General features: G+C 40.9%; 2 protein-coding genes and 1 long non-coding RNA gene across 11 annotated transcripts in view; 2 read left to right on the forward strand and 1 right to left on the reverse strand.

Annotated features, from left to right (window-relative positions):
* The window catches only part of WDR17 (WD repeat domain 17), a 121,567-nt gene extending 106,391 nt beyond the window's left edge, over positions 1–15,176 (forward strand). For 6 of the 8 annotated variants that reach the window (XM_075127811.1, XM_048847788.2, XM_048847789.2 and 3 more), the window contains 8 exons: positions 2,669–2,689; positions 4,192–4,303; positions 5,387–5,528; positions 5,632–5,734; positions 10,472–10,573; positions 11,790–11,888; positions 12,110–12,293; positions 13,597–15,176. In XM_075127811.1, the coding sequence (XP_074983912.1) occupies positions 2,669–2,689; positions 4,192–4,303; positions 5,387–5,528; positions 5,632–5,734; positions 10,472–10,573; positions 11,790–11,888; positions 12,110–12,293; positions 13,597–13,716 (883 nt within the window). In that variant the 3' untranslated portion in view covers positions 13,717–15,176. The remainder of the gene's footprint in view (positions 1–2,668; positions 2,690–4,191; positions 4,304–5,386; positions 5,529–5,631; positions 5,735–10,471; positions 10,574–11,789; positions 11,889–12,109; positions 12,294–13,596) is intronic. The other 2 variants (XM_048847786.2, XM_048847783.2) reach the window with 2 other exon arrangements.
* A 297-nt stretch (positions 15,177–15,473) lies between these two features.
* On the reverse strand, positions 15,474–24,472 carry SPATA4 (spermatogenesis associated 4). 2 transcript variants are annotated; one of them, XM_048847798.2, is made up of 6 exons: positions 24,340–24,472; positions 24,121–24,250; positions 23,289–23,407; positions 20,491–20,708; positions 17,840–17,953; positions 15,474–16,096 (listed from the first exon to the last, which is right to left on the reverse strand). In XM_048847798.2, the coding sequence occupies exons 1-6, from the start codon at positions 24,438–24,440 to the stop codon at positions 15,999–16,001; spliced, it is 780 nt and encodes a 259-aa protein (XP_048703755.2). In that variant the 5' UTR covers positions 24,441–24,472; the 3' UTR covers positions 15,474–15,998. The 2 variants fall into 2 exon arrangements, with proteins under 2 accessions (XP_048703755.2, XP_048703756.2); XM_048847799.2 differs by lacking the exons at positions 24,121–24,250; positions 24,340–24,472 and adding an exon at positions 23,752–23,961.
* Positions 24,473–24,680: 208 nt separating this feature from the next.
* The window catches only part of LOC125635740 (uncharacterized), an 81,858-nt gene continuing 80,020 nt past the window's right edge, over positions 24,681–26,518 (forward strand). Inside the window, exon 1 of the long non-coding RNA XR_007356355.2 lies at positions 24,681–24,813. This is a non-coding gene — a long non-coding RNA (uncharacterized LOC125635740). The remainder of the gene's footprint in view (positions 24,814–26,518) is intronic.

Below are 26,518 nucleotides of genomic sequence, written 5' to 3' on the forward strand. Positions count from 1 at the left end.
GGAGAGAGGTAATTTAATATGGCACTGCAAATATAGCTGGGAGAGTTGAGAAGTTATTAAGATCCCACAGAATTGCTGTTTGACTTTCTCTGGGAGAAGGAGGCCATGCCTTTGTGTCATCCAAGGAAATTTCACAAGATCCTGTATTACAATGTCCTCCATGCACTGGTTTTACTGTGGCAGGGTACAGTTTTGCCTTATCATTCTGTGATAGACAGCACAACATATAATGGGAGAAAAAGATGATGCCGTGTGCAGGATCAGCTTTAGGCATGGTTTTAGGACTTGTATTTTGTTTAGAGAAATAGGAATTAATGTGGGACAGTCAGTCTGTTTTTAAAAGGATCTAACAACTAAGTTTTCGTTTTGTTGTCAAAGTTGGTATTTGATCACGCAGTTAGAGATACACCAAGAGTAGCCTAGTTGACCTCCTTTCCACAGGAGAGTAGGTCTAGTTTAATCAAAGAAACCGTTGCAGGAACATTGATTGCATAAAATGATTGGTTTATGGCTCTTGTCTTTACAATGGTTTGGCATGTCAGCTCAGCAAAAATTTTGACAAAACTGTTCTGGCATGTCCACATACAACACATCTTACAATAGTAGTTGAATCCCTGCATTCTAAGGGCATGTCTACACTTACCTCCGGAGCAATCGATCCAGCAGGGGTCGATTTATCGCATCTAGTGAAGATGCGATAAATTGACCGCTGAGCGCTCTCCTGTCGACTCTGGTGCTCCACCAGAGCCAGAGGCGCAGGCAGAGTCGACGGGGGAGTGTAAGCAGTTGACTTACCGCAGTGAAGACACCGCGGTAAGTAGATCTAAGTACGTCGACTTCAGCTATGTTATTCATGTAGCTGAAGTTGTGTAACTTTGATCGATCTTCCCCCCCACCCTTAGAGTAGACCAGGCCTGAGATTCCTGATTATTCTTATTCTGTAGGACACACCATCATTTTGGGCACAGTTGCTTTTGTGTAACTTCTGAACAGGAACCACTGCAGATAGAATTAGGAAGATAGATGAAATGGTACAATTGTAACACTTTGTAACTTTCCCATGCACGCTTAGGGGTTGTCTACACAAACAATTAGACTACTAAAAGCTGAGTCTCTGAATCTATTCTGCACTCGCCTGCTGAGGTCTAACTGTATGTACCCTGTTTCAGAGTAACAGCCGTGTTAGTCTGTATTCGCAAAAAGAAAAGGAGTACTTGTGGCACTTTAGAGACTAAGATTCACATTAGCAGTTCATTAGAGCACTTTGATCTAGTCTGCTTTGAAATGGGACTAGCTGAAAGCACTCTAACAAACTCTTAATGCATGTCAGCAGGGTTCACAGGAGCAGTTAGACCACAGAAGGGTAGCAGGGTAGATTTACACCCCATGTTGCCACATCTAATTGTTCATATAGACAGGCCCTTAGAAGAAACCATTGCATTGAGCTAAAGACCTCATCCCAGTTAATACAACCGACACTTGTCAATATTACCGGGACAACAGTTGTGTATACATTATACAGTCTTTGTAAACTCAGTGTTCAGAATTACAGTTGTTGCACAAATTTTTAGACAGAGATTGCTGCAACACAGTTCACCACCCCTTTCAGATGCTACAAAATAGCAACAGTAAATACCTATGCTATACCTATATCTCATTATAGTGAGAAGCAGAAATCCTGGCTGCTCTAACATATATGGAACTCCCTTTACCATTAGAAATCTTTACTTTTCCATAACTCAGTCTAAATTTAGAAATACCCACTGTTTTTCTGAAGCACTCTTCTTTTGCTATAGTGCATTTCTCAGAATACTGGAAGATCCCTGATTAACTTATAATTCATAGATTCATAGATATTTAGGTCAGAAGGGACCATTATGATCATCTAGTCTGACCTCCTGCACAACGCAGGCCACAGAATAGGTTATTGATGGAACATTTTACTATACATTCGTCCAGTGGTATTCTCTCAAAAACAAACACAAAATATATTGGGAAAATTATTTTGAATGTTTGATAATGTCAGCTTAGTTTTGGTTTGTGCCCATCACCTCCTACCACTCCTAAAATGGCACTTCTTTCCTGTAGATGAATCCTAATAATATTTATTTATTGAAAGCTTAACTCCTACTTCACTGGCCTCAGTTGCACTATTTTTGCTAGATCCTGAATTTCTTTTCAAGATTGGTTCTTGAAAAACATTTCAGGTAACACAGTTTTGGATGACAGAGACCTTTGTATTAAACAGTTGTTTTCAATGTATGGTCTCAACTGACTTCTACCAACTTTTTTAAAAACAGTTTTTCCCTGCTTAGGCCAGCACATGCCAGCAAAACTATGTTATGGAAATAGTTTTTAGGAACTGATATTGAAAGCCATTTCAGGATTCCACAAAGATTGCATTCTGGGTATGGCTTCTGTATATCTTGGAAAATTAGCTGTTATATGTTGAATGACACAAGCTGATATTCCAAATAGCTTGTTGATTCAATTTTGCAGCGGGGGTTAGAATCAAGCCATTGGTGTAATTTGATGCTGCTGTTTCACAAAGCCAAATTTATGTGGTTGTTGGAATGGTTGTGCTGTTTGTTCAGTAATTTGTCCCCTATTTAGTAAACAAAAACTTTTTTTTTTTTTGCTCATTACTGTTTCAATATCTTCCTTTTAGCTTTCCATCTCTTGGATACAGGTACTTTGTTGTTTCTAAAGAGAGAGATTCTAAAAAATCCATTGAAGCGCTATGATTTTGGCATAGGCTAAAAATAACCTTAAAGTATAAGTTTCTTTGTTTTTTTCTAGTGTTGATATAATATGTATATAAATGTTTTGTAAAACGGTAGATGGGTAGAAGTTGTTTGCAAAGCAACAATTCACTAACATTTTCAAGTGACCACATAACTCTGCAAGTGAAGAGTAAACACATTAGAAGAATAAAAATATAGGGATTTGTATCACTCTGTCTCTCTGTTTTTAACTGAATGTACATTTAGGGTCATATCTTAAAGGTATTAGAACTATTCTAAATCAGGTAGAGCTGGAAAATGAAAACGCACCCCTCAATGGAAGGGAGTGATAAGAAAATGGCAGAATAATGACTAGGACATGCCAGCTTCCCTGGCCCCATCAAAGTATATAGTGCGAAAATTCAACAAGAAGACATTGCACCCTATTTGAGGAGCATTTGAACCTAAATGGTCCTTTTCTCCAATATGAGTTAGAGTGCAGGGAATGAATGGCACCCTTGCTTCACCTCCAGGTGCATTATGCTCTTTGGCAGATGGTAACTGTCCTTATACAGACATATACTTGATATTCTGTGGAAATGTGTATGTGTGGAGAATGGCCTCAATCTGCATTTGCTTGAGGCTAAATTGTGCATTTCCCCATATTTCCCAAAGGTGTCACTCCTGTTTCAGTTCCTGTGTATTCGATTTTGGCCTAATTAATGAATATTTACAATTACTGGCAAAACAAATGTGGGGATCGTAGACTCAGGAACATCAGTCAGAGATAGCTCTGCTGATGAAGAGAGCTAAATTTTATGGCTAACAGCTCCATTCCCCGGGTAACAAGTGTTGTTCAGACCTGGAGGAGTGCCTATTTGGTGCTTGTATTGGTGCAAGGAACAGGCACAGAAAACTGGGGAAAGAGCAGGAGCCAGGATAAGGAAGTATTGGGCACATAAAATAACTATTTAAAAATTTTGCTGTGTTAATTATTTTATAAATAAATATTCCCTATAAGCTATTTTATGTAAGATGAAGTAAAAATAATAGAGGGTGTATTTTCAGCAGTGAGATTCTTGTAAACGGCAAATCCATGTGCACTGGGCTGAAAATGTGTCCCTGTTTCCTGTTTTAAAATCCCATCTTGTAATTACAAGACACTTTTCAGTGAGCTTTAGTGCTGACTAATGTTGATTTCATGAAGTTCTGGGAGCTTTGCACCTTACCAACTTCCTGGAGTTGAACTAGGGCAAAAAGAGGCAGTACTCTCTTTATAAGCCTCATGTATCACACTAATAATGTAGGCTTACTGGACTGATCACCCTTTTCCATTTCCCTAGCAACAACACATATTTCTTCAGTGTAAGAGGAAAGGCGAGTATAAAGAAAACAGTCCTACCTCTGACACTGCATCTCCACCATTACATGTCATTGAGAGTAACTGCCACATTTTCTGTTTGCACAGGGACTTGGCAGCAGATCTTCTCATGATGATTCCCAATAATGAACTGCAGTTAGTAAAGCTATGTGCCTTCTATCCTGGATCCACAGCAGAGATAAATGACCTACATGAAAAGGTACATTTAAGGGGCTTTTATTAATAAAAAACCCACTCATTTTACTATTCAAGTAAATGTTTGTATTGATTTGTTTCTTAATATGTAGATAAATTCATAACACTTAAGGGCAAATTCATTCCTAGCATGAATTTGGCCCCAATAATATGTTGTATTATCATCTCTCATATCCATTTTTATTCTGTTTAATCTGCATACTACTTTTACCATCAGTTTATGCACAATAAGAAATGTGTATCTGGTTTCTGGTAAGCTATAAAGGCAGTTTGATGTAGTGACCATCAGACTGGACTGGGACTCAGGAGACGTAGGTTCTATTCCCAGCTTTGCTGCTGGCCTGCTGGGTGACTGTGGGTAATTCACGTTCACTTCTCCGTGTCTCAGTTTCCACATTTATAAAATGAGAATAATGGGATTTTCCTTCTCTATTAAGCATTTGGAAATCTGCTGATGATTAGAGCTTGGTGGTGGCTGTTCTTATTATGTGTGCAGTAGCAGACTAAGGCCAACTATATAAGAATCTGGATTCCCCCCAGTGCAGAATGTTTCCAATTGCTCATGGTCATAAGAGTCATCTGTAAATAGGGCTTATAGTCTCCTTCTCTCTGAAGTCATATTAAAGAATGCCTCCTTCCCCCACTACCCTGATCTCTGTGGTACTGCGTCCGGTGCCCACTGGCTCCTTTGCCTGGCAGACTTCCTCTGCAGCCTGGAAGAGTCTGCTTCCTCTGACTACTTTACTTTTGACTCAAACTGCTCATCTAGTCACTTCTTAGACAACAGGTTTGTCACAGAAAGACCTCACAAAGTTCTGAGACACTGAGGCTGACATTCACCAGGCATTTGGCATACTGACTCTACCAGTATGCATCCCAGTACAGGGGATCAAAGTGTACTCTCCTAGTGGTGAGTTACATGTCCGTGAAAAAAATCTTTATTATGTTTAAATAAAGAGAATGATCTTTTCTTCATATCAGAGAAAATCTGTTTTTGTTATGCTTTATGGGAACTTCCGTAGTTTCTTGAACCTTACCATGTTCAAACAAAACTATTTATTTCTTGTGTAAAACCTTTGTTTTCTAGTGTAATCTACCAGGTGTAGAAGAATGTATGCAGCTAGCAGAGACTGCTCAGGCAAATGGAGACATATTTGAAACCATAAAATACTATTTGTTAAGTACAGAACCAGAAGAAGCCCTTCCTGTTGGCATTCAGTATATTAAAGGTAGGCTTATGAATGGAAGAACCTGATCTCAATGTAGTCATTTGTTTGCCTTCTTTCTGCTTGGTATTTACCATTTTCATTTTTTGTTTGTATTTTTCAACAGAACAAATTAGTAGCTCAGATTGGACTTTGGATTCAGTGTGTCCCTTTCTTGATCTTCTAAGCTGTATACGCACTGAAAGATTAGTGCTGCATAAATGTAGTGAGTGAGTATGTTTCCCATGATTATAAAACTGAAGCTTCCCTCTTTTTTAAAGATTACTCTTTCTCCTTGTTTACAGTCATGTGTTCTGCTTCTTTCCTACAGCTAGCAATCACTTGGATATCTTTACAACATAGCTCTCAGCTTAGCCACCTGAATAAAAATAACAAATACAACCATATGATCTAATCCATCAGCCTTAACATGGGCAAACTTCCTTTGAGCCAATGGGTGTTTTGCAAATGTTGGGACTGAAGGTTAGGTCCTAAATTCAGATTCAGGCCAACCTATCTGCTTCTGTAGTAGCAGAGCAGGATCTTGAAGGGACAAATGCAAGATCTTCTCTGGTTGAGTTTCACTGAATTGACAAAGGTGTTGGGAAAACTTCAGGCCACAACCTGTGCATTCCCTATTTTGGGTAGTTATCGAGAAGGTTGTGGTGAGACCACTATCACAATATCTAGCTTCCTCAGAACTCATTGACACTCTAGTCAAAATGGGTATAAACCTAGGTTTAGTACACAGGCTGCACTTCTTGCATTTAATTTTCCCTTTGTGGTAACAATGATCAGGTATTCTTACTAACTTCTAGATCTGTCAGCTGCCTTTAAAACTGCTGATCATGAAGTGTTGCTGACCCATCTTTGGTCTGAGGCAGGAATTGCTGGGGTGGAGATTGCTTTTTCTTGCTGAGAAGACCCAAAGAGTTGTAATAGGCAATTATTTGTCAACTGTAAGGGCACTCTCTTGTTGGGTCCTGCAGCATTCCATCTTATTGCCCCTCTTGTATCAATGTGTATATTTGGTCTATTGAAGGAGTTAGTGAAGAGAAGCAGATGGTATTATTTTCAGGCTAATGACCTTAAAGTTTGTCTCCAACTCAAATGATCAAGCTGGAGCTGTTGAGACTAATGCAGGATTCAGGTGAAATTGGGGAATGGATGAGAGCAAGCTGGCTGAGGCTCAATCCAGACGAGACAGTTGACGCTGGTAGGTTGAGAGAAACAACCCAAAGAGTTAGTGGAGATTTGATTTGCACCAAAGAGGAGGGTGTTCAGCTGCCATTGTTAAATAACTAGAGTCTGGCTAGACCAAAGATTGCATTTAGAAGTGACTGTCATGATCAAAAAGGTGTTTTACTATCTACGTCTGGCCAGATGAGTATGACATACTCTTTCAAATTCAGATGTAGCTACTATCATTCATGCCTGTGTCACTGCAAGGTTAGACTATCCCAGTGCAGTCTGTGGGGGATGCATCTTAAATTTAATAGGCGGCTGGAACTGGTGCAGAAGGTAGCTGTCTGGTTGATAACTAGACCATTCTGTAGAGAGCACGTGGCTCTGCAGATAGATTTTAAGGTGTTGGCTTGAACTTATAAAGCCTTAAATGGTCAGAGTGTAGCTGAGCACCTCTGTTTCCAGGATACACTGGCTTTGTCTGCACTACGCAGCTTTTAGCGACACAGCTGTGCTGTTAGAAGCTGAGCTGTTAAAAGGCGCGCACGCAGTGTAGCTGTTTTTTGTCAGCAAGAGAGAGCTTTCCTGCCAACACAAATCTTCCACCCCCAACGAGCGGCAGTAGCTTTGTTGGCAGGAGAGCGCTCTTGCCAACAAAGCGCTCTTCACGTTGGCGCTTTTCCTTGACAAAACTTTTGTCTTTTGGAGGGGAGGATGGGGGGGGAGGGGTGTTTTCTTAACACGTCTGAACGACAAAAGTTTTGTCATTCACTTGCCAGTGTAGACAAAGCCACTGTTGCAAGCAGGATCACCAGAGACACTGATGGTAAATCTGCGTAACAGAGAGAGCATTTTCGATAAGAGCCCCAGGGATCTGGTATGCCCTCCTGCTGCTGGTCTGAACTGCCTGGATTTAAGAACTTAAGGAGTACCCTGCAGTGCCTAACGCTCTGTCTACACTGCCAATTGAATGACAAAACTTTTGCCGTTCACAGGTGCTTAAAAAAGCCCCCATGAAAGACAAAAGTTGCAGCGGCAAGTGGCAGTGCAAACAGCTCGTTGTCGGCAGAAGCGCTCTCCTGTCAACACCGTGAACTCTGCTCCTAGGCGGTGGAAGTATTTTGTCAGCAAAGTGCCGACAAACAGTGTTTACACTGCCCAACTTTTAACGACATGGCCGTGTAGCTGTGTTGTGTAGACAAAGCCTAAATGTTTTGCCTGGTTTAGAGAATAAGGGAGTTTTATTATTGGTTATAAATATGATATAATGCATTCAGTTTGCCTAATTGACATTATCCTGCCTGACTGCATAAAATCAGAGGAGGCTTTTGTGGGGGGAAGCAAATAGGAAACAAAACAATGATAGAGAAAAGGCTCCTTAAGGGAATAACGGGGGAAGCTATTAATTGGGGAATGCCCCTGCATGCCTCCATCCAGGCTAACCAGGATTACATTTCCCAGACCTAACCCTACAATCAAAGGGAATACTAAACCTTTAAGAGTTTGTCTATGCTGCAGTCAGACACCCACAGCTGGCCTGTGGCAGCTAACTTGGGCTTGCAGGGCTCAGGCTGCAGGGCTATAAAATTGCAGCTTGTTGCAGGGCTATAAAATTGCAGCAAATTGTAGATGTTCAGGCTCAGACTGGACCGTGGGGTCTGGGACCCTGCAACGGGGGAGGGACCCACTGTGACAGATTTTTGTTACCAATCTGCCTGAGGCATCAGGTGATTAGGCTGAGGCCACAGGATTGTTGGGGGCGGGGGGGAAGATGACCGAGCACATTAAGCAACTGAGTTTTAAAGTTTTATTGATAAAATAATAAAATAACAGCGGAGAGTGATGGGTGCTCTCCACGTCACTTAGAGGAAGGAAGAAAGCGTTAGTGCCCCTAGCCCTAACTCACTTTCATACTCACACATGCACTACCCGAGGCTGGCCAGGCCTGGATGTAACGTTAGAAGAAGAGGGGGAAGGATGGACAGGAGTTCTGGCCTGTGCGCACAGGTTGTTTAGGGTTCGCTGCCAATCTTCAACTTGCTTCAGCTCTTGGGAGGGTTTTAAACCTTAGGATTTTTTGGGGGCATTTTGGTTCAGGACTTTTGCTCCCCCGAGCTTTTCGTACCAGTCCGAGACAGCCTTTGGTGGCTTTTTTGTTTTTTTAAAAACATCCTGGCTTTAGGGACACTACATTAGTTTTATTTTTTGTTGGCCTTCACTGTTTTGCTTGGTTTTGCAGCCACTGCAGGTTTATGCAGTTGAATTTTTCTTTTTTTGTGGCTGGTTGGAGTTGGAATTTAGGCTCCCTCCCCGTCTTTCTTGGCAGGCCGCCGAGCGTTGGTTGTGTGCTGTGGCCTTGAGCTGGAGCCAGCGTTTTATTTTTGGACTGAGCTAACCGAAGTGTTGAGTTAACTTGTTCTCTGCTCTCTTTCTCCTTCCCCCTTTGGCCTCTCGCAGCCTGCAAAAGAATCTTTCACTCCCCACTCACACCTTTGACCCTTCCCAAATTGCCCTACGATGCTTGCAACAGTGTTAGCAATATACAATGCTGATCTGCCTCCCCCAGGGGACCCCCTGGGGGGTGGGGGCCCTTGGGGTGTGACACCACAGCCTGAACTGCAGCCTGAGCCTGAACATCTACACTGCAATTTTATAGCCCTGCAGCCTGAGCCCTGTGAGCCCAAGTGAGCTGACCCAGGCGAGCCACTGGTGTTTTACTGTAGTGTAGACATAGTCTAAAACAGTGTTTCTCAACCTTTTTGATACCAGGGACCATCTTGCTGCCTTTCTAAACTGTGTCAGGGAGATTTTAGGGACTGGCGCCACTCCACAGACTGACTGGTCATTGAGCAACACTGGTCTAAAAGACCCTGGTGGAACAAAGAAGGGGAGGTGTGAGATATCAAAGGCTGCCTGGTGGAGAGTCTCTGATAGAGGGAGACTCTGCAGCAAGCAGGCTGTTTCTCCTAACCCCAAGATTAATGAATTTATCAAAGCTTGTAAGGAAATGTTAAGAGTTAGGTAAGGGGAAATATACATATAGACCTTCGTTTTTACCCTTTGCGCTGCATAATCTGTACCTTTTGAGTGAATGAATATGTTATGATTTCTTTCGAAGAAGCTGTTTTTGTCACTTTTAGTGACTGCTGTTGCAGGCTCCTGGAGGTAAAGAGTTTACAGGTGCCAAACCCAGTTGACCCTGTCATATTAACACTCTTGAGAAAGAGATGTTGCAACCTAGAGATCCAGTTCCAAAGTGACTGGAACACTGGATTCCACCCTGGAGACGGGTGCAGGGGAGCCAGGCCTGTCAGGAAGGGATGCACCAAGAGGAACTAAAAGGGATCTAAAGTGCAACTTGCCCGGTAACCATGGCCCCTGCTTTTGAGGAGAGGACTGAAGTACTAACTAATATGTGAGGATGATACTGTTTGTATGTGGAGCTGCAGCCTACTGAAAGGAATGAGCTGTCTGAAATTTTTACTTGAGTTTGTTATTTTAAACAACTGAAAATGCTCAGAGTCCATGTGTGGCGCCTTTTATTCTGAAGTATGAGAAAAAAATAAAAATCAATAAATGGAATCGGTGTTTAGCACATGAAATGTAGTTTACAGTTATCTGGTTTAGAACTTAAATGTAATCAACCAGGCAGCACACACATTCCCTACAGAAATACACAGATCAAGCAATATTTTAAATTATTTAGTAGAGTAATAGTCTGTTTAAAGTTTCTACAGATGATTGAAAAACTCTGATTACTTTTGATCCTTTTCTGTTTTTAGAGTTCGGAATGAGCTGCTGATATTGTCTGGTTACATTGGTGCTTTACTTGCTATTAGAAGACAGTATGCTAGCATTGTACCTGCACTTTATGAATACACAAGGTAATATTAATTATTTACCTACTTGCACTGCAGTAGAACCCAGAAGCCTTGGTCAGGATTATGGTACATAGTAAGAGAGCCCCTATCCCCAGAAGCTTATCAATCTAAAGTCCCATTCTTGCAATGAGCTCATGTGGATTTACTCCTGTGCTCACCCAGAGCTCTATTGGCTTCTTGCATCGCACAGGCACAAGGGTCAGCCTGAAAGCAGAATTTGGGCCTCAGTCAAACTGTGTGAAAGAAAAGATTGTTTTTATAAGTAGATAGATATTCTAGATCTTGTCCTTGCTTTATCATAAGTTATCAATTGTACTTTGTAATTTTATTTGACTGAAATTGATTTGAGAAATAATAACAGGATGAGATATTCTCTTTTATAATAGAAACAAGAAGCTAAGGAAAAATAGGTAGGTAATAACCTATTTGTGGCAGTTCAGACATCAAGCTTTGAGGCGTCCTGGGACTCACAGAAGCCATATAGGTTTCAGGAGAACAAGGACCCTCTAAAGCTGTATTTCTTTAGCCTGACCCTGCAAGACCTATAAAATCCACCATAATCTGACCTCATAGCTTTTTATGCTCCAATCCAACAAAGCACATAAGCACGAGATGTCCCAGTAAAGTCAAATGGCCCTGGATATATGCTTAAACATAAGTACATGCATGCTTGTAGAATCAGGGACTGAGTAAATTGAAAAGCTGTCCCTCTTTTCTTGCTCTGGTATATGTAAAATTAGGTCCAGTGTTAGTTTTCTGAAAATTCCTATGTCCACATGTACTCAGTCAAGACAAGGTTGTTTCAGATATTGTGCTAAATCACATTACTCTGACCCACTTAGCCGTCCAACATCCTCAGATATTGTATTTATCATTTCAGCATACATCAGTCAGTACCAAGACACACAATTCCTATAAGATTCAGTAAATGTCATTTTAAAAAAAGCATATACAGCCTTAAAATATAGGCCTCAAAGGAAAACTCTGCCATTAAATCAAGATAATTATATGTGAAAATATAAAAACTAATCATTCATAAATTTAACTCTAGTGGTATAGCAAAAATATCCAATTTTATGGTCAATTCAACATTTACTCAGACAGATTGATACTGCTAATTTCTAGTTTATTTTCCCTTCAATTCTAACAATGTATATTTTCTTGATTTAAATTTTTTCTGTAGGAAGATATCTTAATTCATTTTTATTTCTTTTTTTAGTCAGCTTTTAAAACGAAGGGAGGTATCTGTACCCCTGAAAATTGAACAGCTTTCTGAGGAACTAGATGCTTGGAGAGCTTGTACTCAGTTAGTCAACAAGTATGTGTGAAATGTAAAGTTATCATAATAGAAATTACTATGATTTAAATATGCTCATTGTAAATAAAATGTTTTATCCCATTTTTTCTTTGTAGAGTATGAATATGTCAATTTATATAAAAATTAAGATACTTCATTTTGAAATAATATTGTTTTTGTTCATCTTGAGGTATACTGCAAATGAAATGCATAGCTTAAAATGAAATATATTTTACTCACAGATCTACTGATGAATTGTCATATACCCTTCCATCCGAATCACAGAGAATGGTTTATTCAACATTGGTATCACGAATAAAAGAAGAACCTCTTAAAGGAATTATTGGACTGGATTACGTCACTGGGTCTAATCTTCCTAGTCACTCAGATGTTCACATCTCTTGTTTGACAGGGTTAAGGATACAGGTACCATTTTATGGAGCCTGAGTGCTTTTTTTGGAATACTTAATAAAATAACAATTACTTTAAAGAGTCAAACCAATTGTTTTCAAGTGAAGAGGTGGAATAAAAATTGAAAATTGTTGAGGCTTGCAGCATTCTCAAAAGAAAACCTCTGAGGAAGGGGAATATTGTTGGAATATTGCTCGAGCTGCCATTTTGTCTTGAAGGACACTGTCTTAACTACAGTAGGCTATACAGAGAGAAAAGAAAAAATTCAGGAGGAAAAAATGTTTGAAATCCCCAATTGGAGCAGTCAAAAGTTTTTAGTCTGTATAAGGAATAGAAATTTCTCTTAGCACATGCTCTCTCATTTTTAATGTATGTGATCTATTGCCAACCTTACCGTGGTTTGACTTGAAAACAATTAAAGTTTTATTTTAGACTTCACACTGTCCTTAATGTGTTGTGTTATAATGTGCATTTCTAGAATGCCAACCACTATAGTACCCAGGAGCCATTACATGAATTAAAAACATACATCAGTGATCCTTCAGAGGACAGTTCTCGTTGTCTCCCCATAATTTAATAATATAACGGATACACTTTCAAACATGACAATCAGCTTTCAATTACATTTATCACATATAAAGTGCTTTGTGATCAAAGTAGTTAACGTATTTTAATCCTCACTACAACCCTGTGAGGTACGTATCATTATTATTGCCATTTTTACAGATAGGGAAACAGAGACTCTCAATTCTGCCAGGCATGTTTCTCCAGACCATGCTGCAATTTGAAGACACTCTGGGCTTGTACACTCCAGCGCTTACTTTGGTATAACATAAGTCACTCAGGGGTGTGAAAAAGCTACCCCCCCCCCCCCGAGTGACAAGCTCTCCCACTGACATAGCTACTGCTGCTCAGAGAGGTGAAGTAATTATGACAACAGGAGAGTATACATACTCAATAGCCACACAGGAAGAATTCATTAATGATAAGATAGTTTGTAAATATGACAGAATTATGATTTTAAAATGTATCTAACTCAGGAATTTAGGAAATATGAAATTTGGGCTTGCAGATTTTTAGGACACATCTGTTTACCTGATAAGTATAGCATTATAAATTGAGTATGACAGTTTTAATCAGACTTGATTATAACAGGTATAACTTTTTAATGTGGCTGTAGCTATCACATAAATTAGCATTGTATTCTCGATTCATTTTCATATCAGATGAAGTAAAAATGTGCATTTGCTAGACTGCATCTCTTCTGGAAGTATGGGGACATGATGTGTATCTTTTTCCTCCCCTCGAACATTCACAGGGTCCAGTGTTTTTCCTTGAAGATGGAAAATCAGCTATTTCACTGAATGATGCTTTGATGTGGGCCAAAGTGAATCCCTTCTCACCATTAGGAACAGGAATACGACTCAACCCATTCTGATAAGACTTTTTCCTCTGTAGTGCTTAAAACAAGTAACATCCAGCAGGTTAACTTTAATTTAACCTTGATTGTTGAAGGACAGAAAGATGGCAGTTGATTCTTCCTGAAGGACAGTTATTTGAATTTTGCAAAATGTAAGTGAGAAAATGAAAAATGGATTTTTATAAAGTTATATAATAATCCAAAGAAAAAATGTCCTTACATAATTGACAGCCATGGTTGTTTTTTTTTTTAAGACAATAATACTGATGTCACACAACATAAAAATATTTCAGTAAATTTTGGTGAACAAATTGTAAAGCAAGTAAAGAAATATCTGAACATTACCAAAATACTAGGGTAGCTGAAACTGAAATTCATAAGACATTTTTAATATATCAGTACGCATTTATTTATGCTTTTATGAATTGCCACTGAGATACAGCTGAGTTTCATACATTCTGTATTCCCTTTTATTTGTATCTAATACTTAGTAAAATGTGATTCTAAAGAGTGATAGTGTAAATTAAATGACAACATAGTCAAAATACTTCAATTTTTAATTAAAAAAATCTTTCCATACAACAAATATTTAAGCTTTAACAGGAAAAGAGAAGTCATTTTGATGAATATCTAGATTAGGATAAATTATTATATTTTCTAAGTCCATCTTTAACATTCCCCCATTATATTTTAAATGAGCACTAAAATGTGTTTTATGAACCTTATTTTTTTAATAAATAGCTTGTAAGTAATAAACAGCTTATTTAATGAAATATTATTGAAATACATTATGTAAATTAAAATTCTTGTTTTTTAATTTTGTATAGATTGTAAAAAATTGTATGGTATTGAGGAACTGATACATAAATATGTGGGCATTGCTTTATTTAGTTAGATGGTTAATTCATGTCTAGTATTATGTACACAAATGTCCATGAATGAATTGAAATCTGAAGGATTGACTCAACTGCCACTCTATCCTTTAAATCTTTGGTAATATACTGAAGGTTTATACTGCTGTACTTAAATCTTTTAAATAATTATAAATATGTAGTAAAACTGCATCAATTTGTGGAAGTTGTGCCTTAATGTGGAACCTCAGACAAATCTATTCCCTCTTTAGACACTGAGGAAGATAAATTATTTTTTCATTGTTAGGTTTAGAGTATAAAAATTGAGTCAAAGGGCACTTTTTACATTAGAAATATGTCTGCTAATAGTCTTTGTGAAGAAAAATTATGTTGTATTTGCTTTAACGTAGTCCTTACCCTATGTGGGGGAAAAAACATAAGACAAAATATTGTAAAGTGTGCATTTACTGTTACAATATGTAGTCGCAACTGTCAAAACATAGCTGCATCAATGTTTCCCAAAATAATTTCAGGTTGTTTGCTAAAATGTGATTTCATTGTCAAGCAGAACTGCTCAACTATAGTTATTTCCCCTTTAAATTAAAAAAAACATTTCTGATGTCTTCACCTTCAAATAATTGTGTTTTTTCTGTACCGTGTCTGAATTTCTCTATAGCTTTCCAGGCAAAAATATTTCAAGCCATACAACTTTTATACTCTGTAACAGGTGCTCTGAAAAAATCTCTTGTAATCTTAATGTTCTTGTAATAAGTGTTAAACTAATAAAATGTCTCTACCAAAGTCACATGTTTGTCAAAATGACGAAAAACATGTCAACTACTTGATATGTTACTAAAAATTAATCTTATATCAAAGATTGTAAAAATCAATGTACAATAGTTCAAGATACAAAAGGACACCAAGTATAACTGTCTAATTTATTCAACTCATCACATCACAATGTGCAAAAAGTTTGACCACATCGTCATTACCCATCTTGCACCAATGCAATCTGTAAATTGGAAAATTTCACTGACAAAGAACTTGAAATATTAAAAACAATTCAATCTAGTAAGTAATCAAGTCTAGGAGGAGGCTGACCTGTAAAAGCAACTATGGTAGCAAGTCACTGAAGGAAGCTGTCTAACAATGGGGAAACTACAGAGATGTATATTTTAGATACTGTTTTGTTTTGTGATGATTTCGCTTGTCACACTTCCACAAACATCAGATTTCCAATATGTACTTTGTTTGGCATTTACTAGAAGAAAATAATGCTCTAATTTAACAGACACTGAAACCAATCAGGCAATTCGCTCCCAATGGATATGGTCAAAGAATTATAGAGATAAAGTTGATCTTGTACGTTTTCAAAGTTGAGGTCTCTTCAACACTTTTTTTCAGTGTTCAGTTAGAATCCTTTTGGCTAGGTGCCTGGAGCTGCCGCATTTATACATCCACAGTAAAAGAGCATCTGTCAGCTTGTTTCACCTGGATTTCTTTGAAATGAACGCCACTTTTGCCTCTGATTTCTGGACGTCCTCGGTCTAAGAAAAGAAGCAATTGAATAATGCACCCATGTGCTTTTGCTGCTGATTTATTATCATACAATTTAACTATAAAAACATGTCCTTTGGAATACAATGAAATTTATCTCAAACTGCCAACCACAAGTCTTGTTTACACATAAGGAGTGTACCCATTTAGCTATACTGGTATATAGTTAAACCGGTTGGTTGTACAATCCCCTTAGTATGGATGCAGTTAAATTGGTATAAAGTTGCTTATACCAATATAGCTTATTTCCATTGATATAAGCACCTTTAGACTGATAGAACTGCAGCCATCCTAGGAGTTGGACAAATTTAGCTATCCTGATAGAAAAAAAAAATCACACCTCTAACCAAAACAGTTAAATCTCAACAAAAACTGCAGACCAGACCACAGTATACCTCAAACTATCATAGGAGATTTGTTACTGGACTCTTCTATAATACCATGATCACGATTCCACATGAAATCACTCACTAGGAGACTCTGCTAATCCACTTCCCATTTCTATTGGAGATTGCAAAGAACAGCTGAACTGTGATACAAAAGTCATTTAGACTATTTAATACCATTATCATAGTATATGAGGGCATCACTCCAATATATTTATCCTCATGATATCCCTGTGAGGCAGAAAGTACTAGGTGACAGAAGTGAGGGTGAGCTGTAATAATTTATCAATTATACTTTACATGTGTGTCTGATAGAGGTTTACTAGATGAATTCAAAGGGTCAATTCAAGAATAAGCTACCACCACTTAAGGGGCCTGTTAGGGTAAGCACGGTTGATCCAGGGTACTGGAGTCCAGGATCTGATCTGGCAGTGGGAGAACTGCACAGTTTCATCCCACAAGACACTGCACCTGAAGGGGTGCATTCAGACAATGGAGGGGAAGAAAGTGGTGCTAGTCCTGTAACCATAACATTACTACCCCCGTTTTTTTCCCCTCACAAACAGGGACCACAGACATAGAGACCTGCCAAAAGTCACACACGAAGTTTGTTGGAACTGAACCATTGGGGAATTGAACTGTTGTCTCCTAAGTACTAGAATAGAGTTCTAACTGCTGGACCTCCTTCCAACTCGTATCCACCCTTGCACAGCTCTGACCAGTTTAAACACTGGTCCACTGTGGCCTTCGAACATACAAACTGTCTTGGAACCTTTTCCATTTAACTAGTTACAATTTCCAAATTCTTGGAACCTTTTCCATTTAACTAGTTACATATCCACTACTTTTTTCTTGGTGAGGAAAAGCTTCAACTAATATTCTCAAAGGTTCACTGTCTGCCTTCAAGATATTAATACAAAGGCTATCTATGCAATCAGGGCCACGGCCTACTGTTCTTACTCAGGCAAAATACCCATTGACTTCGTTGGGAGTTCTGTTTGAGTAAGGACTGCAGGATTTGTCCATTGGGGAGCAAGTAAAGAACATCTGTTACCATTACACTGGAGAAGGAACTGCCTTCAGACTGTGCTACTAAGTATGGTGGAAGTTCTGAATCGTAAGCCAAAACACTATGGTGTGGAAGAAAAGCAATTTCGACTCCTGAAATATAAGCAGCATCTGTAGATGCTGCCACTGAGGCTCAGAAGAACTTTGTGGAAGCAATGTAGTTAGTTTCTAATAAGGTCCAACAGTTTTAGTAAAAAGACCACTTATCCATGTAATCAATGTAAAATAAAATTTAAAAAAAAACACACTCCAGTGGAAGAGACTGAAATGAAAGCTTACTTGATATAAAAGAAAGTTTCTCTCTCTTGATGTTAACCACACTCCCAGAGGGGTCTACAGCAGCTGGACGACGAACTGCACGCTCTGCCAAGCTTGGTTTAATGTTAAACCGCTCTTAAAAACACAATTACAATTCATTCATTCATTACAGTCCACATAGTCATAGCCTTCATACAATTCTTCAGTGATTTTTTTTATTTAAAAGACACTCCCACCTATAAAATCTAAATAAAGAAACCAAGATCATCACAAACTCTAGCAAAAGAAAAAAGTTCTCTGGCAAAAAATACCGTAATTTTATTCTGCAAAAGCTATATACAAGGGGACACACAAAATAAGTTTATGTGGTGGGGGGTTGTTTGTTTGTTTGTTTGTTTAAGAGGCTATGATACGTTTTAGCAATCACATTGTGGGAAGAGTAAGGATATGTCTACACTTAAACTGCTACAGAAGCAAAACTGCATCTGCTCCACTGTAGACATTACACTGATGGGAATGGTTCTCCCATTGACAAGGGTAATTTGTCTTCCCAAGAGGCAGCTTCTAGGTAAATGGAAGAATTCTTCCTTTGATCCAGTGCTGTGTACACCCAGGTTTTGGTTGGCATAGATATGTCTCTCAGGGGTGTACATTTTTCACACCCCTGACCAACGTAGCTATGCTGATGTAAATTCCCAGTGTAGACCAGCCCTTAATCCGAGATAGGTCTTATCCTTAAATAAGCATGAGAAGCTGTTTTGCAACAGATTACAACGTGCTTCTCTTCCTCAGTGTATTAGTGCTGAGTTTGGCCAACTAAATAAAGCACTTTGAAGAACAAAAGCAGTATTATTTTTTTGTTCTCATTTATTACTTGACACAGAATATCCGCTGTCATTATAGAAATCCAAACTTTTTGACCCACAAGTTTAAATTTAGACAGATTTTGACCATGTGTCTTTTCTACTGACAATCCGGACTGATGTTCCCATTTGTGCCATATCAATCTGAGTCCTGTAATACTTTCAAACTTTAGCTGTATACTCCTAGAAAATGTTGCTTAGAGCAGCTAACTTAGAGCTTAAGGCACTGAACATGTAAACACTTACTTGTGACCGGGGGAGGGGGGAAGAGGGCTTAGGCTACCCCCACATGGTGCCATGGTCACCGTACCCCAGTGGGATGCTGTGGGAGTAACTGTGTTCCTCAGATGTATAAAGTGGGGAGTAGGAATAAGGAGGTGATGTTACCTCTGTATATGGCTTTGGTTAGACTGATTCTGGCATACTGTAACCAGTTCTATTGTCCACATTTTAAAAAAGATGTTGAAAAACTGAAAAGGGTGCAGAAAAAAGGCACAAAAATCACTTGAGGGATGGAAAAAATGCCTTACAGTGTGATATAAAGAGCTCAAGCAGTTTAGCTTATCAAAAAGAAGATTTGAGAGGTGACTTGTTACAGTGTATAAGCACCTTTAGGAGATGAAACTACCAGGTACTAAAAGGGATATTAATGTAGTGGAAAATGGCATAAGAACCAGGAAGCTGAAACCAACCAAGTTCAAATTAAAAAATATTTGTGCCATATTTAGAACAGTAAGGATGGTTAACCATTACTACTACGTATTACAAACTACGAACGGAAGTGGTACATTCTCCATCCCTTGATGTCTTCAAATCACGACTGGATACCTTTCTGGAAGATATCCTTTAGTCAAAGAAGTTATGGCACTTCATACACAAGTAACTGGGAGAAATTTAACAGCCCTTGACACACGGGGGTCAGACTTGATGTCTTATGGTTTCTTTTGGTCTTAAACTCTATGGATCTATGGTAGTAAAGTTAAACACGTGTCAGTGTTTGCAGGATCAGGGCCTCAAAGAGTAAAGATCAGCTGCTTTTTAGCAAATTCACCTAAGATCATAAAAAGTGAAAAAGAATTAAACAGAATAGTTAAGCAAGCTCAAAGTATGTATTTCACCTTCCACTCTTGAAGGCTTACTGAGAACATTTGAAATATGGGCCAACTCACCGCATTCCCCAGGCCCACTGTCCAATTAAGTTAAATTAACCTGATAAGTGAAAAACTTAGGTTCAATAGTTCCCTGTTTGTATGTTTTTACTAGCAGGAAATCAGTGGAGTACCAAGGAAAATCTCTCTGCTCCAGAAACACTTAAACTATTTAGAGTTAAGCCAGCTAAAGAAGTGATCATGGCAGCAGCAGCTTTTAATGCAAAGGAATGGCAAAAAGTGAATGAATCACTTGTAAGTAATATGGCAATGGTGGAAACTTTATCTGTTATTTCAGCTATATTCCATCATTATATCACTAATATTAATATATCATCTAAGTATCACTGTTCACTTTGAATGCAACTGGCTGAAAATGTTTCCTCAAATGATGTAATCAGAAAGTGGTATGATGTTTTCTTTATAATTTCCTAAGCAGTTGCTAATCCTCTTCATGTTACTCACACCAATAGTTCCACTACCTTCAGTGGGGTGACAAGTTGTAGTTAAAGCAAGCATGACTTGGCCCAAAGATCATTCAAATATTTGCCTGTTTTCCATTTTCAATCATCAGACTAACAAAGTAGGACAGTGAACATGGGAAACAATCAGTTGCACTATGTACATCAGTTTTTTATACTTGCTTTGAAAAACCACTCACTTGGGTTCTCTTCCCTCTCTACCAGTCTCTGTTGCATATGCATATTGATGATAGCATTAACCTTTTGTCTATTTTTGTTAATGTTGGGCTCTATCATTATTTCTGTTAGCTTAATGTTGTTCTTGATAGCCTTTGAAGCTGTTGACCTGGCAACCATCGGTAACTGCTCCTGATAATAGTGGTCTGTAAAGTCAACCTCATCCTGAATATTTTTAATTCTGGGGGGGAGAAAAAAAAAAGCAAAATGTTAATGAGTCAGTTACGTTACTACTAATAAATACTGAACACATTATTATACTCAACACTTTTCAAGATACTGGTTACATATTACTAAAGAATTCTTACAATTCCATTGTGTGGAATTTATAAATGGGGAAACCTTGACACAGAGATAAGCGATTTGCCCAAACCCACAGAGACAAGTCAGTGTCCTGGCCAGGAAAAGAATACAGGAACTCCTAGTGCTCAGTCCACTAAACCAAAACTCTCAAACGTTTTTCCAAAGTATGGACCATTCTTAAGAGAAAGTCTTCTGTGAGCCATCTCCACTCACATTCCGATTCATGATAAAACACATATAAGTCACAGCTGAAGCCAGAGAGCACCAAGAGCTTTCTACAGCTGTCTAACCTGGAAGCCGAACATGCAGACACTTACTGATGCAAGTTACTTCACTCAAGTAATCATGTGACTAAAGCTGTTCACATGCATAGGACTCTCCACATCTGCCTAAAGATTGCACAGCAATCGGCACTTCAGGCTAACCCCCTATGGTGTGGACTACAAGGGAGGCTAATGTAAGGCTACTTATGTCAGCCCTATGCCACTCCCATGCTGGGGAAATTCTCTTGCAGCTCACTTATGCCTTCTATATGCCACCAGGGTGAGTCATGGGGCCAAAGTGTAGAGCAGAATTTGGCCATATGAACTTATAAAGCTTGATTATTAGAAACTCATTGTGTTGTCTTGTAATTCTCTTGGTGGACGGTAACACTTAACTCACAAATCTCTGAAATCCACTGAAGGGATCAGGGGCATCCATACAAATGTCCCTTAACACCATTTTGCTGTCTGGCCCCAGAAACCACACTGACAGTGGCTTCCCTGATTATGGCTGCCGCTGTAGCCCTCATCAGCGGAGCTCTAAATTGCAGAGCAGTAAGTAGGTGTGTCATAAATATAAAGGGAAGGGTAAACCCCTTTGAAATCCTTCCTGGCCAGGGGAAAGCTCCTCTCACCTGTAAAGGGTTAAGAAGCTAAAGGTAACCTCGCTGGCACCTGACCAAAATGACCAATGAGGAGACAAGATACTTTCAAAAGCTGGGAGGAGGGAGAGAAACAAAGGGTCTGTGTCTGTCTATATGCTGGTCTTTGTCGGGGATAGACCAGGAATGGAGTCTTAGAACTTTTAGTAAGTAATCTAGCTAGGTATGTGTTAGATTATGATTTCTTTAAATGGCTGAGAAAAGAATTGTGCTGAATAGAATAACTATTTCTGTCTGTGTATCTTTTTTGTAACTTAAGGTTTTGCCTAGAGGGGTTCTCTATGTTTTTGAATCTAATTACCCTGTAAGATATCTACCCCATCCTGATTTTACAGGGGGGATTTCTTTATTTCTATTTACTTCTATTTTTTATTAAAAGTCTTCTTGTAAGAAAACTGAATGCTTTTTCATTGTTCTCAGATCCAAGGGTTTGGGTCTGTGGTCACCTATGCAAATTGGTGAGGCTTTTTATCCAACATTTCCCAGGAAAGGGGGGGTGCAAGTGTTGGGAGGATTGTTCATTGTTCTTAAGATCCAAGGGTCTGGGTCTGTAGTCACCTAGGCAAATTGGTGAGGCTTTTACCAAACCTTGTCCAGGAAGTGGGGTGCAAGGTTTTGGGAAGTATTTTGGGGGGAAGGACGCGTCCAAACAGCTCTTCCCCAGTAACCAGTATTAGTTTGGTAGCGGCCAGTCCAAGGACAACGGGTGGAATATTTTGTACCTTGGGGAAGTTTTGACCTAAGCTGGTAAAGATAAGCTTAGGAGGTTTTTCATGCAGGTCCCCACATCTGTACCCTAGAGTTCAGAGTGGGGGAGGAACCTTGACAAGGTGCTACACACTTTGTCTACAGTAACATACACAAGGTTCCACGGTATGCTGAGGGGTTAAGAATCTAGCAGAACTAGATCATCGTCAACTCCATCCACAGAATTGGGGTTCTGCTGGGTTGGGGAAAATTAAGCATGTTCTGAAGAAGCAGCACTCCCTCTTGCACATCCCCCCCGTTTAGCTCAGTGGGCATAAGCTCCTTTACGCTCACAGAACTGGAGGAGAGCATATGGATCTATGGTTTTATACTTATAAACACCATCTGTTTTATTAATGGGTTTGCTCTTTATACTATTTTTATTTAGTGAATTTCAGGGCTGCTAAGAAGCATGCTGATAACCACTTTAAAGAGATCCTAGGTAATACTATGTGCTCTGTAAGCTTTCACACACAACACTAATTACCTCACTGTCAATTAAACAACTTTGCTTTTTCAATGAATGAACCAGAGCAGGACTGTGGTGATTTTTGTGATGTGGGCAAAGGTTCACTAGGAATTTAAATGTTATTTCTCTCGTGAAGCAGGCATCAGATCCTGGCCCTACTGAAGTCAATGGCAAAACTCCAGTAGACTTCACGCCAAGGCTTCAGAAATCTTAAGGTTTTGAGTAATATGTAGATACTACTCATTAATATGCTACTAAAATGAATCCTTTACAGAAAACCTGATACATAATACGCTTCTGTAAACAATAGCACCCACCGTCCGTTTGTCAGCATTGAGTAGATGTCTTGTACCAAAATTTCTGCTGCTCCCGGTTTACAGTGAATTGTCCCATCTATTAGTTCTTGGACAGGCTTCAATTTTCTTCTGGAAAAAAACTATAGCAAAAAATAAAAACAGAGAGCATTTCAGTTCCTATTAGTTGAGAGGCACAGGTCTATCCTTCCATGCTATTTACTTGACGCGTGATCACTCACTTTGTTTTCTCTCAGCCCCCTTCCAATCCAATCCCACTCAAACCCTCACCCCTTAACCAAAAAGGAACAGCAATTAAAGAAAATATGCAATATAATGGGTGAGAACTGGAATATAAACTGAGCAAAAATTCAACCTTTTTCTTCCCAAAAACAACTGGAACCCCCTTAACTGCCCAACCTAAGAGAGTGGGAATGGTTAGCAATACAAAACCCGCAAGGCCAAGATTTAACCTTGGGTGCCTCACCATGCGCACGGCCCGGCGCCGGGAACAAGTCACCAGGGCTGGCCAGGTGAGTGACGTTTCGTCCGTTCCTCCAGCGCCATCCCCGCGGAGCTCGGCAGCGGCCCCCGGGACTGTCCGCAGGGACCCGCGGAGCGTGCAGGGCTCAGCCGGGCTCCTCCCGCGGCCAATCAATACCTGGGGGAGGGGGGCGGAGCGCCAAGGGGCCGCCATCGCTGCACCAACTTTCCGAGCCCGACGCGCCCGGGGCCATGGCGGGGCAGGGTTCACACGGAAGGGAACCTCGAGCGCTGGGTGCTCGTTACCAGGCGCACCGTCCCCGCTCCGAGCCGCTGCCCGGGCTCGTGCCCCACGGCGGGCCGGCCCCCTCACCTGGCCGAGCTGGGACCAGTTGCTGAGCTTGGTGGCCAGCGAGGCGCCGTTCTCGTAGCTGTGGCTGTGGATGTCCTCGGGGTAATACCAGGAGAAGATCTCGGCGATGAGGTAGCCGTTAGAGAAGTCCCTAGAGAATAACGACAATAACGGTAAGGCGGAGGGCGGGTGGCGCGCGCGGCGCCGCGCCCGGCTCGGAGCCGCCCCGCCCCCTCTCACCGTCGGAAGTTCCTGGGGAAGAAGCTCAGGTCCAGGCTCTGCAGCCACCTCAGCACGGCGCGGGGCAGCCCCGTGCGCTTGGGGGCGTGCGAGTACGACATAGGGGCGCGAGAGGCTGGGACTGCCCGCGAGCCGCAATAGGGCCCCCTTTCCCAGTGTCCTCTAGCTGCTGACCAGTTACCAAGCAACCGCCACAAACTATGGAAGTAGGCGGGGACTCATTCGACTCCGCCCACTGCCCACAGATTCTCCCAGGATGATGACTAGGGCGCGCACGTGCGCCAGGCAACCCGTGAGCAGTATTGCCTGAGTGCGCACGCGCCGTGGTCGTAGCTGGAAGCCAATGGACGGCCGGCAATAGCGGCTGCACGAAACTCTGAGCTACCAGCACGTTATTCGGAGTCCGCGGCTGGCGCTCTACTGGCCGAGCTGGGCAGCGACTGCCGTGCCAGGGGGCGCCATCGTACCACCCAGGTAGGCGCCTGCAGACCGTCATGTGCCCGTGCCCCAGGTGTTAGCCGTGAGCTCCCCGTACACACCAACAGCATCCCCCTGTACAGACCAGCGTCATGCACATCAGTTACCAGCTCCTCTGGGTGTTTTAGTCTTGATCAGTTGGTACTGTGTTTACGCGTCTAGAAATAGCAGAATTAATTCATCTGAGATGTGGTACAAAAGCACATGCCGGCTGTCTAGAGATCTGATTCTATCTATTTAGTCTCTTTGCAGTGTTCTCCCTTATTTTGCTAGATATCCAAAAACATTAAAAAGTTGATTTTTTTAATACTATCTAGGTTAAAAGCTAATGATTTTACAGCCACTAGTGAAACTATATCTGTGCATCCACCTCTTCTCTCTAACCCACTCAGTTTATCTGAGTATTAGCCTTTTGGCTCATCTCAAGACATGCATCGTGTTGACTGCCAACAATCATGACTTTGAAAAGGACACTTAGTCACTTTTAAGGATCCATTCACCATGTGTTTGTCCACCTTAGTCACGTACATTCTGCCGTCTTACTGCACTATCTCCTTTCTTATTTCTTAGATCTTGCAATCTTATTCCAAGATTTTTTTGTAATTAGGCCATATCCTGAATTGTTTTACAAGCAAAAAACCCACTAAAGCCAATGGGCTTGAAAGTGTATTGATTGTACAACTGTGGTGTTATGTTCTGTCCAAAATGTCTTGTATGGTTCAGACAGCAAATCCTGCATTTTGGCATGGGGTTAGACTAGATTACCCTTGCGGTTCCTCCTAACCTTCTGATTCTACTATTACGTTTATTTTCCCCCCTCACACTTGATCACTGTCTGATTTTTACTTCTAGATATTTAACTGGCTATAACAGCAGTATTGATCAGTCATTCCATTATCAGGCTTAATGTTTGCAGATTGCACAGAACTTCGAAAATGGGAAATTCTGCATAAGGGTAGGTGACCGGGTATCTGGTTTTCAACCGGAACATCTGATTGAAAAGGGACCCTGGCAGCTCTGGTCAGCATCGCCAACTGAGCCATTAAAAGTCTGGTCAACGGTGCTGCCTGGCTAAGGCAGTCTAATCCCTACCTGTCCTGGGGCACGATGCTACACCCTGGAAGCGGCCAGCAGGTCCAGGAAGCTCCGCACGCTGCCCCCACCCTGAGCACCAGCTCCACACTTCCATTGGCTGGTTCCGGTCAATGGGTGTTTGGGGGGCAGTGCCTGTGGGCGAGAACAGTGCACGGAGCTTGCTGGGCCCCCCCACCGCCTAGGACCTGGACCTGCTGGCCACTTCCAGGGCACAGCGCAGTGTCCCAGGACAGTCAGGAAGCTTGCCTTAGCCCCCCCGCTGCACTGCTGTTAGAAAGTTGGCAACCCTACATAAGGGCCTGCACCCACTGGCAGCCAGCTTCCCCCAAGCCCCACCGACCAACTCCTCCTCCTCCCCCCTCTCAGCACCTCCCACTCGCCATGATCAGCTGTTTCCAGCAAGCAGGAGGTGCTGGCGGGAGGTGGAGGAGTGGGCATGGGGCGGAACTGGGCAGGAAGAGGCAGGGTGGGGGTGGGAAGAGGCGGAGTTGAGGCTTGGGGGTGGAGCCATGGGCGGAGCAGGGGGTTGAGCACCCCTGGGGCCCGGAGGAAGCCAGCGCCTGCCAGGGCCTGATTCTGAGAGATCTTGAGCACCTCCTCGGCTGCC

The sequence above is a fragment of the Caretta caretta genome, chromosome 4 (assembly GCF_965140235.1).
Source record: "Caretta caretta isolate rCarCar2 chromosome 4, rCarCar1.hap1, whole genome shotgun sequence".
NCBI classification, from domain to species: domain Eukaryota; kingdom Metazoa; phylum Chordata; order Testudines; family Cheloniidae; genus Caretta; species Caretta caretta.

Excerpts from the sequence above, each read along its gene's own strand:
- SPATA4 (XM_048847798.2), bottom strand. The coding sequence starts at position 24,440 with ATGTCGTACTCGCACGCCCCCAAGCGCACGGGGCTGCCCCGCGCCGTG. Across the intron at positions 24,251-24,339 it reads TTCCCCAGGAACTTCCGACG|GGACTTCTCTAACGGCTACC; the intron begins GTGAGAGGGGGC and ends GTTATTCTCTAG. Across the intron at positions 16,097-17,839 it reads GAAACTTTCTTTTATATCAA|ACCGAGGACGTCCAGAAATC; the intron begins GTAAGCTTTCAT and ends TTCTTTTCTTAG.